Below are 15,511 nucleotides of genomic sequence, written 5' to 3' on the forward strand. Positions count from 1 at the left end.
AATTCGCCAAGCACCTGCAACCTATTGGGGCCAGCTGGGGTTCAGGGTGGTTTCACCGGCAGGGAAGGCGTAGGCATGCAGGGAGGCCCGGATGCTGCAGCTCTGCTGTGGTCCACCAGGGGGAGCTGATGCCCCGTGCATGGTGCTTGCGCAGCGCTGCTTTCTGTTCTTGTGAAAATGGTCTCTGAGCTCCTCATCATCACCAAAATAATTATTAATTGAGCACTTACTGTATGTCAAGGCAGCAGCTTACTGAAGCTTTGAGAAATGGGGACGCTTCTTGGTGGCCTTTGCAGTGTCGTGGCACACCCTCTCCCTTGCACCCCTTGTCTCTTAGCCACATTCTCTGTGCTATTGGGCTGTTTGGATCTGTGGTCCATGTAAGCCAAGGGACCTGGACTTTGAGGAGAGGGAGTGTGTGGACACTTTAAAAGGGAAGTGTAGACAGGTGCAGTGGTGCGTGCCTGTAATCCTAGCACTTTTGGAGGCTGAGGGGGAGGATTGCCTGAGCTCAGGAGTTTAAGACCAGCCTAGGCAACGTAGCAAGACTCCATCTCTTTTTTAAAAATTTATTTTAAGTTATTTTTATTTATATATTTATTTTTTTGAGACAGGGTCTTGCTTTGTCACCCGGGCTGCAGTGCAGTGATGTGATCTTGGCCCACTGCAGCCTTGACCTCCCGGGCCCAAGTGATCCTCTCACCTTTGCATCTCCCCACTCCTCAGTACCTGGGACTACAGGTGTGCACCACCAGCCTGGCAATTTATTTATTTATTTGAGACAGAGTCTCACTCTGTTGCCCAGGCTGGAGTGCAGTGGCATGATCTTGGCTCACTGCAACCTCCACCTCCTGGGTTCAAGCGATTATTCTGCTGGGACTATAGGCACACACCACCATACCTGGCTAATTTTAGTGTTTTTGGTAGAGACAGGGTTTCACCATGTTGGCCAGGCTGGTCTCGAACTCCTGACCTCTGGTGAGGTCACTTCTCCACCCGCCTTGGCCTCCCAAAGTGCTGGGACTGGGATTACAGGCATGAGCCACCGCACCCAGCCGATTGTTTTGTATTTTTTATAGAGATGGGGTTTTGCCATGTTGCCCGGGCTGGTCTTGAACTCCTGAGCTCAAGCTGTTCTCCCACCTCAGCCTCCCAAAGTGCTCAGATTACAGGTGCAAGCCACCATGCTGAGACCCCATCTCTCAAAAATATAGAAGGGAGTCGTTCTCTGTGTCAGGGCACGGCCTGTCGAGCCACCATGCTGAGACCCCATCTCTCAAAAATAGAGAAGGGAGGCGTTGTCTAGGTCAGGGCCTGGCCTGTGCAGCTAAGGAGGACCTCTGCTTTGGTGAGGGCCTGCCTTCCTTCCCTCAGGCAGGCAGATGGAGCACCACTCAGCCCTCTCCTTGTCTGGGGAATGTGATCCACAGGAGGGAGCCCCAGCCACAGAGGCAGGCCCTGGAGAAGGGCCCTCTTGGACCGGGTGGGGCTTTGACTAAGACCAGCAGGAAAAGATCAAAGAGGGAAGACTGGCCAGGTCAGCAGGGGTTGGTGCCCCAGCTGCATGTGAACCCCTGAACAATGGGAGCCTGGGCCCTGTCTGGTCATAATTGGAAACTGTGGCAGGGGAAGGAAACTGAGCTCACAAGCTTCCAGGCCCTGGAGGGGTCTTCGTCCTCCAGAGACAGGACAGAAGTATTCTCTGACACATTCTCTTCTCACCTCCCTCCAGATAGGTTTTGTGTGACATTGTGAACAATGGGATTCAATCACAGTCCAGTGAGTAGTTCCTACAGTGCAGACCATTCCTGTTTGATATGACTGGGAAAGGCAGGAGGATACTTTTTCACCCTGTAATCTGATCATGTGTTCCCTGCTTAGAAGCCTGCAGTGGCTCCCTATTGCTCTTAGGGTAAAGTCTGAGCTCTTTCCTATGGCCACAAGGCCCATGTGACCTGTAGCCTCCTGTCATTACACGTTCTCCCTTGCTCTCACTGCCTTCGACATACTGGCCTCCTTAGTGTTCCTCAAACAGATCAAACTTTTTCTTGCCTCAAGGCCTGTGCACATGCTATTCCTTCTGGCTAGAATGCATTTTTTGCTTCCCTCACTCCCTTTGCCTTGCCAGCTCACATCTTTCAGATTTCAGATTAGATGTTACTTCCTTAGGGGAAACCTTGAACCCTTACGTCAGGGTCCTTCTGTGATATCCTCCAGTTAGTACCCTGTCTTTCTCCTTCAGAGCTGGAATCATAGTAGTGACTCTATATTTATAATGTCTGTTGTCCCTGATAGATCATAAACTTTCTGAGGGCAAGGACTTACTTGTCACTGTCTCCTAGTGCGTAACATGGACAGTGACTGCTTACATAGTAGGTGCTCAGTAAATATGGTGGAATTGCTGAGTGAGTTAAACCTACGTAATGAAATGTAAATGTCCAGCCCGGGTCTTTTACGAGTGGAATTATAGTACTGGTAGTTTTTTATTTTTTATTTTTTATTTTGAGACAGTCTCACTTTGTCACCCAGGCTGGAGTGCAGTGGCCTTATCATGGCTCACTGCAGCCTCAGCCTCCTGGGCTCAGGAGATCCTCCATCTCAGCCTCCAGAGTAGTTGGGACCACAGGCACATGCCACCATGTCTGGCTAATTTTTGTATTTTTTGTAGAGACAGGGTTTTGCCATGTTGGCCAGGCTGATCTCAAACTCCTGAGCTCAAGCAATCTGCCTGCCTCAGCCTCCTGAAGTGCTGGGATTACAGGCATGAGCCACCATGCACGGCCAGTACTGGTATTATAGTTCTTGAAAGGAAAGGGCCTAGCAAGTCTTTCTGAATGGGGAAGAGGTCTCATTGTCTCCATGTTGACCACCCTCCTCAGAGGGGCACTTATCAATGATTCGGATTCTGGGAGACTAAAACAATCCCAGTCCTTTACCTGGACTACTGTCAACGCTGGTTGTTTTTCTCCTCCAGGGCATGAGGCAGCCTTCGCTGCTTTCCTCTGCTGTCTCTGCAAGATTGGGGTGCTCCGGGTGGATGACCAGATAGCTATTGTCTTCAAGGTGTTCAATCGGTGAGAGAAAGGACAGGAGGGTTGGAGGAGGGGGCGTGAGGGGCCATCTGTTTCCTCCTCAGACTGGGAAATGGGGTGCTCTAGGGTTCTCCTGAGTAGCTCATGGTTCTCTTGTCCTGTCCTAATCAAGCTCTGGCTGTGGATGGAGTGTCCAAGGCTTTTTTCCAACAGGTTCAAATTAACCTCCAAGTAAAAGCAAGTGAAAGAATTGTCACGTAGGCCGGGCGCGGTGGCTCACGCCTGTAATCCCAGGACTTTGGGAGGCCCAGGCAGGCGGATCACGAGGTCAGGTGTTCGACACCAGCCTGGCCAACATGATGAAACCCCGTCTCTACTAAAAATACAAGAATTAGCTGGGCGTGGTGGCACTCGCCTGTAATTCCAGCTACTCAGGAGGCTGAGGCAGAAGAATTGCTTGAACCCAGGAGGCGGAGGTTGCAGTGAGCTGAGATCGTGCCACTGTACTCCAGCCTGGGTGACAGAGTGAGACTCTGTCTTAAAAAAAAAAGAATTGTCACATAATGTCTGCCAGTATTGACACAGTGTTGACCATATGGAGGAAGAATTCTAAGCACTTTATGTATAACTCATTAATTCTAACAACAACCCTATGAAATAGCAACTGTTATTTCCATTTTACATATGAGGAAACTGAGGCACAGGGATATCCGGTGTCTTCACTGGGTTCACGCCAGCTGAACCCAGGTAGTCAGACTCTGACCTGCTGCCCCGCACCACCCAAGCCAGTAGCTGGGCAGCACTGATGTGGATCAGTTACCCAGAGCTCTTAAAATCCCCATTGCGGGCCCCAGTCTAGCAGTGCTGCTGCAGCAGGCCTGTGACGGAGCCCAGGAGCAGTGCTCAATGCTTCACAGGTGGTTGATATGCAGCCTCTGATAATATAGAAGGTTGGAACCAGAAGAACCTAGGAGATAACCTGCTGGGACTTGTGTTAGCTTTCAGACAGGCCAACTGAGGCTGGAGAGGCTGAGGCCCTGCCCAGGGTTTTACAAGTTGTCAGGAGTTGATGGCACCAAAACCCACCTTCCTAATCAGTGATTTTTTATTTATTTATTTGTTGTTTTTTTTTTTTGAGACAGGGTCTTGCTCTGTCGCCCAGGCTGGAGTGCAGTGGAGAGATCTCGGCTCACTGCAAGCTCTGCCTCCTGGGTTCATGCCATTCTCCTGCCTCAGCCTCCAGAGTAGCTGGGACCACAGGCGCCCGCCACCACACCTGGCTGATTTTTTGGATTTTTAGTAGAGACGGGGTTTCACCGTGTTGGCCAGGATGGTCTCGATCTCCTGACCTTGTGATCCGCCTGCCTCGGCCTCCCAAAATGCTAGGATTACAGGCGTGAGCCACCGCGCCCGGGCCCTTAATCAGTGATTTTTATGCCTTTCCTGAGCCAAAAGATGGCTGAGTGTTTGTTGGGGGAAATAAAGCTACATTATTGAAATTGAGACCAGTTAACACTCTTCAGTGGTTATTTTGGGGTCTCCTTGTGCTCCCAGTGGCCGAAAGGGTGAGGCTGTCTTTTTACTTTTTGCTACCTTCCCTTTCCCTGTCCTCCTGTGCAGGTACCTTGAGGTTATGCGGAAACTCCAGAAAACATACAGGATGGAGCCAGCCGGCAGCCAGGGAGTGTGGGGTCTGGATGACTTCCAGTTTCTGCCCTTCATCTGGGGCAGTTCGCAGCTGATAGGTACTGGAGCGGGAGGTGCCTATCCCTCCACCCCCAACCAAGGCTGCGTTCTGTGGCCCTCCCCTGCCCCTCCTGCGCTCCCTCCTTCCCTTCTTCCTGCCCAGGGCAGACAGTGACAGCTTGGAAAGCAGGGCATTAGACCAGCTATTGAGGGAGGCTGTTTACTGTCGACCTTCTGCTGTGAGAGCCCGTGTGGTGGGCTGGAGGAGGCGGAGGCCAAGCGCCACCAAGATAATGGGAAGTGACATGGGCTGGAGCAAGGGCGCACGCCTGGTGCATAATGGACTGGTGCGAAATGCGCCCCAGCTCCTGGCAGCAGCTGTGGGGTTTTATGTTGAAAATGAGGGACCCTTTTGATTTGGTGACCAGTGTCATCCACTGTTATTATCGAGCTGTGTGCAAAGGGGCCCGTTAGGGAGCAGCCGCCAAGTGCTGGGCGGTGGGCCTGCTTCCTTTGGGGCTCAGAGAGGCCTGCTCTGGTGACTCCCCAACTCTTGAAGCTAGTTTTCAGGATGGGGGTGGGTGATCATCTCTATTTTGATGAAGAATGAACTGCCTACAGACTGATATTCATAAATGACCATTAGTTGTGGCCTCGGGTGCATTGCCTCCCCGAATCTTCTCAGTGACACTGCGAAGGGTCTGCCAGCATGAAGCCAGCTCTGCTGACTGGCACCTGCACCAGGCACCATACTGAGTGCTGTAGGTGTGGTAATTATTGTCATGGCCCCTAGGAGGAGGTGCTCTTCTTGTCCCCACTGTCCAGGTGAGGAAACTGAACCTTGGCAGGCTGAAGTCATGCGTCCAACGCCATGCAGCTAGAGCTTAGCTCATTAGAATACACAAACCCAGAGTCATTTATTGCTCCTTCAAGGTGAGGTGTTGAGGGCACCACGGGCAGGACTGAGGCCCCTGGGTGGGTGTGACTGCTGGGCCGGGTTGCCCAGGTAGTCGTGGGGCCTGGTTCTGAACGCTGGGGCCCATTCCTTTTCCCAGACCACCCATACCTGGAGCCCAGACACTTTGTGGATGAGAAGGCCGTGAATGAGAACCACAAGGACTACATGTTCCTGGAGTGTATCCTGTTTATTACCGAGGTGAGGAGGAGGGGTGAGAGAGAAGCCCATGGCTGCCTCCAGGCTCAGATGAACCAAGGCTGGTGGCCTTACAGTGGATCAGAAGAGCCAGAGCTGCTGCCCAAAATGGCAGGGCCTGCCGGAGCGGGTTATTGAAAAGGAAGCACCACTGGGCCTCTTCCGAAAGAGCCGCTGCTGACTGTCAGGTCCTCCGCCCGGTTCTCCTTCAGTTTCTCCTGAACACCACAGGAGTCTCGAGATGAGGGTCTAAGACTTGGTCACTAACTGGCCTTGGTGACTGCTGCAGCAGGTCTGAAAGGGTCGGGGCGGGCGGAGGTTTGTGGGGGAGGGTCAGCATCTTTCGGTGGGGCCCCACAAGGGTCTGTAGAACCATGTGCTGTGGATGTGTAAAATGAAACCACCAGAGGAGATGGAGCGAACTTCTGGTGCAGACAGCTTTTCTGTCGAAGGGACACGTCTCTGTCAGTGCCTGAGGACGTGGGCCCGAGCAAAGTGCTGGAGTGGGAGTGCGCAGGCCTGGCCTGTGGTGGCAGTCACTGGACAGCCAGCCCCACGGCTGGGTTCTGGAACTGGAAGTTATTGTCTCACCAAGGCAGGATTCCTTGCAGTGGGCCCTGGACCACTTGTGCGAGATCTCCTAGGGTGTTTGTTAAAACGCACATTCCTGGGCCCTCCATCCCAGCTTATTGCATCAGAATCTTAGGGGACAAGAGCCAGGAACCTGCATCTAAACACATGTGCCAGGCGACTGCACAGGAAAGCTGGGGACCCTCTGCTCTCTGGACCTCTCTTGAGGGAGGTGTTAGGACTTCTCATCCTCTCTGCCATCCCCATGCCCCAGTTTCCAAAGGGCGCCCTCGCTCAGCTATCTGGAGAGGGTTTGAGAGTTCTATCTCTTCTCAGTCCCTTTCCCGACACCAGCACGGATGTCTGCTGCCTCAGTGAGGTCCCTAGTAGGCCTGTGGATGCTGGCCATGGGGGCTGCTCTCCGTCCGGGCTGTGTATTCTGAGCCCCCGACGAGGTGGCGAAAGCTGGGTTATAACCAGCAGCCTTGGCTCCAGGCTCTTCCTGGTCAACATTCGGCTCAGGCTTCTGCCAAACTCCAGAGGCCAGAGGGGAATGACACATTTTTTCCAAGTCAGCAAATGGAGCCGGGACTGACGGCTGGGCGGCCACCACTTCATTCCCGGAGATCTGCTGCTCTCAGCAGTGTGGCAGGCCCAAGGTCGGGAGGACTTGGGGGCAGCCTGGCTCACTGCCTTGAAAGCCAGTCACGCGCTGCTCTCTGTGGAGTGGAATGTGGGGGTCTGCGGAGCCCTGGGGGACCTCAGGATAAGCTGGAGGAGCAGGGTGGGAAGAAGGGTGCAGATGCCACACTGAGTTCTTGGGTGTGGCTGAAAGGCTGAGCTGTTTGGGCTCCCCCGGCGGCTGGCCAGGCCTCTGGGTCCCTGTCGATATTCTAACTAGGAGGCATGCCAGGCCTGGCCTCCAGGATTTGGGGAATTGATTCCATGGTAAAATTTTGTCTTTAGTTGGTTGGTTGATTTTGTTGGTATAAACACCCCGAAAGCTTTTCCAAAGTTTGGGACCCAGTTCCTCCACTAGAGGAAATCTCAAAGTAGCCACTAGGTGGCAGGAGAGGCACACTGAACTTGGAGAGGGTTTGGTGACATTTATTTGAGGCAGCAGAAGGAACAGGGAGGGGAGGGCGTGCCTAGAGTTGTTGGCTGTTCCGCACCTTCTCCACAGGTCCGGGTTTTCACTTTGGGTCTAGGCTCTTGGGCATGGTGTTCAACAGTAGACCCTAGGAGGAGTGTGCCCAGGAGCCGGGGTGGCTGCAGCAAGGGCCCATCTTGCCACGTGGCCGCTGGTTGCAGCACACGTTGTGTTGGTTCTCCAGAGCGCCCACCCTCTTCCACCTCGGAGCAGTGAGCAGCATTTTGCAGCCCCTAGTTGGTGAGTGGCCTGGCCTAGCTCACTCGGGACCTGGAGGCTTGCATGGAGTTCTGTACGCCTTGCTTGGGAAGGAGGCAGTGTTTCCTCTGGAGACCCTGGATTCACCATGGTGCTCTTTTAACTGGGAGATTAAATAAAACACCGAGAACTTGGGAGTGGAATCAGGCAGCCCTTTCAGGGTCTCATGCCAAGACTGCCCTGATACCCGTGGGCATCCTAGGTGAGGGACCCCACCTTGCAGGGCCTCTACAGCCTCTGTAAATGCAGCCCTGGCGCCTTTAAGAGCCCAGGGCAGGCAGGAAAAGAATTTCAGTTTCAATCTGGCTTCTAAATTTGGAGTTTTGGGAAGGGAGGGATCAGATTTCAGCTGGAAGGGAAGGAGCTGACAGGAAGGCGCTGTGCAGAGCCTCCCCACCCCCGCCCATCCCCCCCAGTTACTGACAGAGGAGCCATTTACAAAAGGCCGATTCTCTGGGGAGTGGAGAGGCAGGAACGCAGCGTCTGTGAGTAATTTCCTGCTCAATATGGCTGCTCTGACTCACACGATTCCCCTGGGGTCACTGCGGGCTGCAGCTCGCTCGCTCATTCTGGTTCTTTCTCTTCTCCCTTTGTGGCTAGAATGAGCTAATTTTTTTTTGTCTTCCAGCCCCGATTCCTTTTTCCCCCACTCGTCTGTTTTCCTTTGCCAGAGTTACAGGCAAAGGACTGTAACCTCCCTGAAGGACTTAGGGAGACCCTGGGGTACTGAAGGCCTGGGGGGCAGCCTGCAGCCCCTCAAAGAAACTACCTCTCTGGCCTTTCTGTGTGTAGGGGCCCAGGGCCACTGGAGCTCCAGGACATGGGCCTAGCCCTGGCTCTGCCAGAGGCCTTTTGAGGATCTGTTCTTTGGCCCTGGTAGGCGAGGCTGGCCAGGAGGCAGGGGCTCTTGTCTTCCAGTGCCCATCTGCCTGCCTTTGCCTCGGAGCCCTTGCCGGGCAGGCCCCTGGCAGACAAAGCCGACAGGGTGCCTCCTGGTTGCTTGCTCAGAGGGCCCTGTCCAGCGAGTGAAACTGGTTACACAGCTCCATGCTCCCTGAGCTTTCCGGGCCTGGAAGTGTGCACAGGGCTGGAGCCTGCAGACTGGGGAAGGGGTGGGGTAGGGTGGGGAGGGTCTGGGGGTGGAGTGTGGTTGAGCAGGGCAGTTGAAACAAAGCTCCCCAGAGGTGAGGCCCCTGTAGGCTGGGGGTGCCTGGCTGCCCTCCTGGAGGAGAGAGCCTGGGGTGATTCTGAGTGAAGCGAGTGGTCCAAGACAAGGTCCCTGGGGACCAGAGTGGGCTTTGTCTCTGTTGGGTGCCTCGGGCTCTTGCCTGGCTGTGGTGGAGCCTGGGAGAGAAGAGGAGGGGAGGGAGGAGCCTGTTGTCCTTGCCCCTGAATGTGGGTGTTTGGATGGGCTTTTTGGGAACCTGGGCCAGGGGAGGGAAATGAGGGGGATAAAATGACAGGTTTTTGACTTAAATCTTAAAAGTTTTGTCACAGTTGCCCTTACGAGAGAAGTAAGAGGCCTGCCAGGAGTGGGTCACCAGGTGGCAGCCCATGGCTCAAGAGTGGGGACTCCTGAGGGCTCTTGTGGTGAACTGATGCCCCTTTTTGGAGAGCGTTTCTGGCTTATCTTTTCTCCTTCAAAAAATAACCCAGCCTCCCCTGACACCCGCATGTTTCTAGAACCTTCCAAGTCTCTCTTTCTTTGCCAGATTCAGCCTCTTTGCAGAGTCTTCCTTCTGCAGCATGGGTCTGGGGTGCAGAGCCCTGTTCCCCTGTAAATGCTGCCTATGAGCTGGGGGGCTGTGTCGAGGGGAATTATGAACTGCTTGGTTAATAAATACAAATGTGCTGGACTCGCGGTGTCAGGGGGATATGCTCAGGCACACAGGCGTCCCTCTGTGGTTTCTGACGTCATGGGAACTTCGTGCTGGCTGCAGAATCTTTCTCTTCCTTCCTGGAGGGTCAGACTCTTTGGCAAGAGGGAGGACCAGGAATGAAGCCGTCCTTGTGCCTGCCTCTTTCAGCTGCTGTGGCGGCCACCCCTTCCCCACCTCCTGGCCAGGCCAGGCTGGCTGCTGCTTCAGGCACCCCTGCCTCCCATCGGCCCTCTCTTCCCTGCCTGCATGGCAGGCAGAGGGCTGTCGGATACCTGGGTTTGGTCATACCCATGCAAATTGACCCTTTCCTCATCTCTTCTAGCTCTGCTGGTGGCAGGTGCAGACCACGTGTCCTGTGGGGGGGCCTGGGGGAGAGGGGCTGAGCCTGGAGGGGTGGGGCCCAGCTGCTGCTGCTGTTTATTTGAACCCAAGTGAATCCCTGTGCTGGAGAGGCGCTCTGAGGCTCCTGGGGAGTCGGTGGGAACGACACCAGAAGCTCAGGTGGAGATCTTATCTTCCTGAGGCTGCTGGATTTGGTGGGCGATAGGAATCAGGCCCCCTCTTTTTGGCTGTGGGAGAAAGAGGGGTGACTGCGGGTAGGTGGGCAAGGAATGTTATATTTTCCTAGCAGGCCTTGAGGGCCAAAGGGGAACCTTGTCTCTGGCACTTGCATGTGCCTGTTTGTATGTTTGCCCCTCAGGCAGATGCTATAGCTTGGTCCCCAAGTGTCTGCGCGTGCATTGCGTGCGTGCGCGTTTGTGTGTGTGTGTGTGTGTGCATGCATGGGTGTGACTTTGCTCCAGGGGAGGAGGGATGAGCTCCCAGCCAGAACCTGTCTCTTCAGCTTGTGGCTTCTCTTTTTCAGATGAAGACTGGCCCATTTGCAGAGCACTCCAACCAGCTGTGGAACATCAGCGCCGTCCCTTCCTGGTCCAAAGTGAACCAGGGTCTCATCCGCATGTATAAGGCCGAGGTGAGTGGGGGCTGGCCAGTGTGCCTGTCCCTGCTGCCACACATAGTCCTGGGCTGGGGACAAAGCAAAAGATGTGGAGCCTGGGGCTCCTGCTTCCTCCTACCCCACTGTTTTGCTCTGAATCTTAGGCCAGCCCCTCTGACACTTGGGGCCTCGGAATCTCCCATCTGGGGCATGGGCAGTCAGAGAAGCACCAGCCACCCCAGCCCTGAAAAGCTGCAGCCCAGCTCTGTCCTGATGAGCTTGGAGGCTGAGGCAAGGACCTGCTGCATGGGGAGTTGGGGCGATGGGGGCCTCCCTTCTCCCTTATCAAGTGGCCGAAGGCTCCTCAAGGCTCTGGCAGTCTGAGTCTGGCTCTCCCATGGCATACCTGGGAAGGGTCTTACCCTTTGGAGGCATCTCCAAAGTGCTGCCTTCAAATGTTAGTGTGTATGATCACTGAGTGGTGGGAGGTCTGAGGGTAGGCCGAGAATTGGCATTTTTATGGACCGCTTCAGGGATTTTGATGCAAATGGTTTTCCCTGCTCTCAAATCAGATGCTGAGGAGAGGAGAGCTGAGGCTTCCTGGAGCTCCCCCTGCTGGCAGGCAGCCGAGGGTGTCTCCTGCCCTCTTGGCACTGTTCTCCCAGCCAAGGAGGTGGCCTTTTCTTTCTTCCAAGTGGGGAGGAGACATTTTATTTCTACTCTGTCCCTTCTGCTAGCTCCTCCCACTTCCTGGGAAGACTAATTCTAGAACTGCTTGACCTTGGCCAGGGAAGGGCTGGATGTGAAGTTCCACACCTGGAGTGATGGGTCCTTAAAGTCCCTTCTTTCTGTCCTCAGGCTGGCCCTTGTGACTAGTTCATGGCCTCAGACACTGTACTGTGGGCACCATCTCTTGACTCCTGGCCGGCCTTCTCTTCTGGGAAGGGGCTGCTCCAGGTCTTCATTGGACCCAGAGCTTCCTGGATCCCATCAGCAGAGGCGGGATAACGGGGAAGAGCGCCAGAGGCCAGCGGGGTGGGGGAGCACAGATGCTTCCAGTTGGCTTGGCTCCCTGCACTTGGTCCTGAAGGGGTTAATGAGGCTTGAACTGAACAGACCGGGCCCTCACTCCCTTCCGCCCCCTCCCCCTTTGGTCCCCTTCCTCTGGACCTCACATCCTGTGTTTAGGTTCCAGCCCACATACCTCTCTAATCTGAGAGGCCTGAGAGCCGGTTGGCTGGAACTGCCTAGGTTCCTTCCGGCTGCAGCTGGCCACCCCCGGCTCTCCACTCCGACTCTGCCCTGGGTCACTGCCCTCTGGTGTCCTGATGTTCCTGACCCCACCCCCGCCTGTCCCACAGTGGGGGCTGCTGGGGAACTCTCACTCTGCTGTGCCCCGCCTCCAGGGTGTCTGAGCATGTGAGAGGTGCACATCGCCCACCAGCCACCTCCCAACCCCAACCCTTGTGTGCCAAAGAGAGGACTCTGGCTGCCTTCCCTGCTTGGTACCTGAAGTACTGTCTTCTCTACAAGCCTCTTAATTCAAGTGACTCTAAACTTCTCTTGACTCAGGCTCTAAGGTCCAAAGGATAGGGCAAGAGACCCTGTCCCCTTCTCTCACCTGCCCTTCCAGAGACAAAAGAACTCCAGGATGAGGGAGGAGCATATTCGGATTGAAAATGGTGATGGTGTGGCAGGAACACAGGGACTGTCCACTCTGCACAGGCTGTCGGGGTCTCCGTGGGGGCTGAGCACAGGGTGGCAAACACAAGGAGGACACTGAAAATGACCAACTCAGGATGGGGGAGCTCTCTAGTAATCTGAAAACGGGGGATTCTAGCCCTAGTTGTGGCCGGCGCTGTGTGGGGAAGGGGACAGGCTCCTGTATAGGGTGACGCTGGAACTCCCTGACTTTAAGATCACCAAGTCAGGCCGGGCGCGGTGGCTCACGCCTGTAATCCCAGCACTTTGGGAGGCCGAGGTGGGCGGATCACGAGGTTCAGGAGATTGAGACCATCCTGGCTAACACAGTGAAACCCCGTCTCTACTAAAAATATAAAAAAATTAGCTGGGCGTGGTGGCGGGTGCATGTAGTCCCAGCTACTTGGGAGGCAGAGGCAGGAGAATGGCGTGAGCCCGGGCGGTGGAGCTTGCAGCGAGCTGAGATGGTGCCACTGCACTCCAGCCTGGGCGACAGAGCGAGACTCTCTCAAAAAAAAAAAAAAAAGATCACCAAGTCTTTGCCTGTAATCCCAGCACTTTGGGAGGCTGAGGTGGGTGGATCACCTGAGGCCAGGAGTTCGAGACCAACCTGGGCAACATGAGGAAACCCCGTCTCTACTAAAAATATAAAAAATAGCTGAGTGTGGTGGCTCATGCCTGTGGTCCCAGCTACTTGGGAGGCTGAGACGGGAGAATCGCTTGAACCTGGTAGGCGGAGGTTGCAGTGAGTTGAGATCACACCACTGCACTCCAGCCTGGGCAACAGTGTGAGACTCCGTCTCAAAGAAAAAAAAAAAATTACTGGTGGGGTGCGGTGGCTCATGCCTATAATCCCAGCACTTTGGGAGGCCAAGGCAGGTAGATCACCTGAGGTCAGGAGTTCATGACCAGCCTGGCCAACATGGTGAAACACTGTGTCTACTAAAAATACAAAAATTAGCCTGGCATCATGGTGCGCACCTGTAATTCCAGCTACTCAGGAGGCTGAGGCAGGACAGTCACTTGAATTTGGGAGGTGGAGGTTGCAGTGAGCCGAGATCATGCCACTGCACTCCAGCCTGGGCAACAGAGCGAGACTCCATCTCAGGAAAAAAAAAAAAAAAAAAGATCACCAAGTCTTTGCAGTGTTCAACCCTCATTGACAACTTACTAGCAACTAGCCCTTAGTCCTTGGTCCCGAAGGGCCCATGGGCTGGCATGTTGCCTGCACAGAGGTCCAAGGAGAGGGCTTGTTTTCTCAGGCCAGTTCTTAGCCCCTATGGAGGCCCTCCAAGGCCTGCCAGTCTTGCAGTCCAGGGGTGGGTAGGAAGGCTGGGTCTCCAGTCAGAACTGGTTGATTGAGGGGAGTCAGCCTCCTGGGCTGCCACAGAAGTCTGACCAGCCTGGCAGTAGGTGGCCTCAGGATTTGGGTCTAACTCTGCTCTGTCCCAGCCTTTCTGACCGAAGAACCAAGTGCTCTCAGGGGCCTTGTGTGGTCGCGGGGGGGGGGCTGTCTTTCCTGTGGGCCATGGCTGTGCGGGTGCTGCCTTCAGAAGGACCTTGTCAGGACCCAGGGAGTCCCTTCCCCAGCTTGAATCACCTCTGGCTGGAAGGTCGGGGCAGTCTGAAGCTGCTGCTCCGCCCAGGTACATGGGAGGGCCTTGCTGGGAGAAAGGCTGGGCTGGAGGCTCCTCCTGCCCTGGAGCCTTAGGCTTCCTTGGCCCAGCTCCTGTGGCTCTGAGGGGGCTGGCTCTGGGGTCCTGTGGGCAGAATGGGAAGAACCCCTGCCTCCACCCCTTCTCGCCTTGCAACTTCTTCTATGGGAGCTAGAGGGAGGTTGACCTTTGACCCCTTCTGGAATTCCAGGGCCCTTGGGGGGTGGGGGGGCTCTTATGACCACTTCTGGGATGACATAAGCACCATGGCAGCTGCCTTGGCGTCTGGCCTGGATCTGTGGCTGCTCCCCCTCCCGCCCAGGGACCACCTCCCGCTCCCTGCTCCCGCATTCTGTGTCTCAGGCCCAGGATCCTGGCTGTGGCCAGGGCTCTCTGCTCCCCACCCCACCATGAGCTTGGTTTCCATCCTTCTTTCCCTCCCCTCCTGGCGCCTCTTTGGCCCACTCGTCACCCCGGTGCTTCTCCCTCTTAGGTTCCACAGCTGATTTTTGAGGAGAGGGAACCTGGGCCAGTCATAGCACCCGTTTGTCTCTAAGTTGGAGGTTAAGATCACAGCCACAGAGTGAGGCTCTTACTCTCTCTGAGGCCATAAGTCTTGTTCCACCCCAGCCAGGAGGTGCCTAACATACTCTGTTTTCTGTGGCCAAAGGTGTGGGAGGAGGCCCTGGTCAGTCTTGGCAGATCCAACCCTCGCATGCCCAAAACGGCTCCTGTGAGAGCTAGTGTCCAGGTGTGGCGGGCATGGGGGTGCTGTTGCAGGAGCTGCAGCTGGAAGCTGGGGTTGGCTGCCTGTGGGCCAGGCCAGCTTCTGTGATAGGCCCCGTCACTTGCTCTCCGGCTCTGCTCCTCTGCTAGGAGCCCGGGCTGGGCTGGGCTCAGGGAGTCGGGCCTCCCCCCTGCTCAGCCATTCCCCTGTTCGGTGCTCTTTTTCCCCTGCCCCCCACACAGGCTGCTGGGAATTGCCCAGGGGTGGGGGGAACTCAATGTCAGCTGGTTCTTATTGTCTCACTCTGAAGTGCCAAGATGCCTTTTTCAGTCCAGAGAACTGAAAGCTGGAGAAAACAGGCTTTGGGACCCGGCCTCAGCCTCTTAGGCTTACGTTCAAATGTCCCCACGTCTCTTCTCTAGAACTGGGACCTGGCCTGGGGGTCCCCAGTGATCAGGAGGGTTCTTTCCACCTCAGGTTCCCAACTTCCCTCTCTGGGCCAAGTGATGTCACCTGGCTGCCTCTCTTCTCGGTTTCTACCTTGTAGGTTTGGGCTGCCTTTTCTCTCTTTCTCTCTCTCGTGGGTCTCGTTGTGGAGTGGGTGTCTTTGGATAGAAGGAGTGAGGAACTGGGGGAGGAAGCCCTGGGGGATCCCCTGGCGGGGCTACTTCCTGGGCCCGGGATGGACACCTGGGAGCTGCTGCGGTTGTTGGGGTCCTCGCAGGGGTGTGGTGTGGCCCTCACCACTCTGCTCACCTGCTC

The 15,511-nt window shown here is 55.3% G+C and overlaps 1 protein-coding gene across 9 annotated transcripts in view; it reads left to right on the forward strand.

Annotated features, from left to right (window-relative positions):
• Window positions 1-15,511, forward strand: part of PTPA (protein phosphatase 2 phosphatase activator) — a 59,988-nt gene that overhangs the window by 20,916 nt on the left and 23,561 nt on the right. For 5 of the 9 annotated variants that reach the window (XR_008668583.2, XR_010130373.1, XM_031014800.2 and 2 more), the window contains 4 exons: window positions 2,975-3,074; window positions 4,653-4,777; window positions 5,774-5,874; window positions 10,595-10,702. Coding sequence is in view for 7 of the 9 variants with exons in the window: in XM_031014800.2 (XP_030870660.1) it covers window positions 2,975-3,074; window positions 4,653-4,777; window positions 5,774-5,874; window positions 10,595-10,702 (434 nt within the window). In the remaining 2 variants the exon portion in view is untranslated. Of the gene's footprint in view, window positions 1-2,974; window positions 3,075-4,652; window positions 4,778-5,773; window positions 5,875-10,594 lie in introns of all 9 variants that reach the window. The other 4 variants (XM_031014799.3, XM_031014798.3, XM_055351313.2 and 1 more) reach the window with 4 other exon arrangements.

Source organism: Gorilla gorilla, chromosome 13 (assembly GCF_029281585.2).
Source record: "Gorilla gorilla gorilla isolate KB3781 chromosome 13, NHGRI_mGorGor1-v2.1_pri, whole genome shotgun sequence".
NCBI classification, from domain to species: domain Eukaryota; kingdom Metazoa; phylum Chordata; class Mammalia; order Primates; family Hominidae; genus Gorilla; species Gorilla gorilla.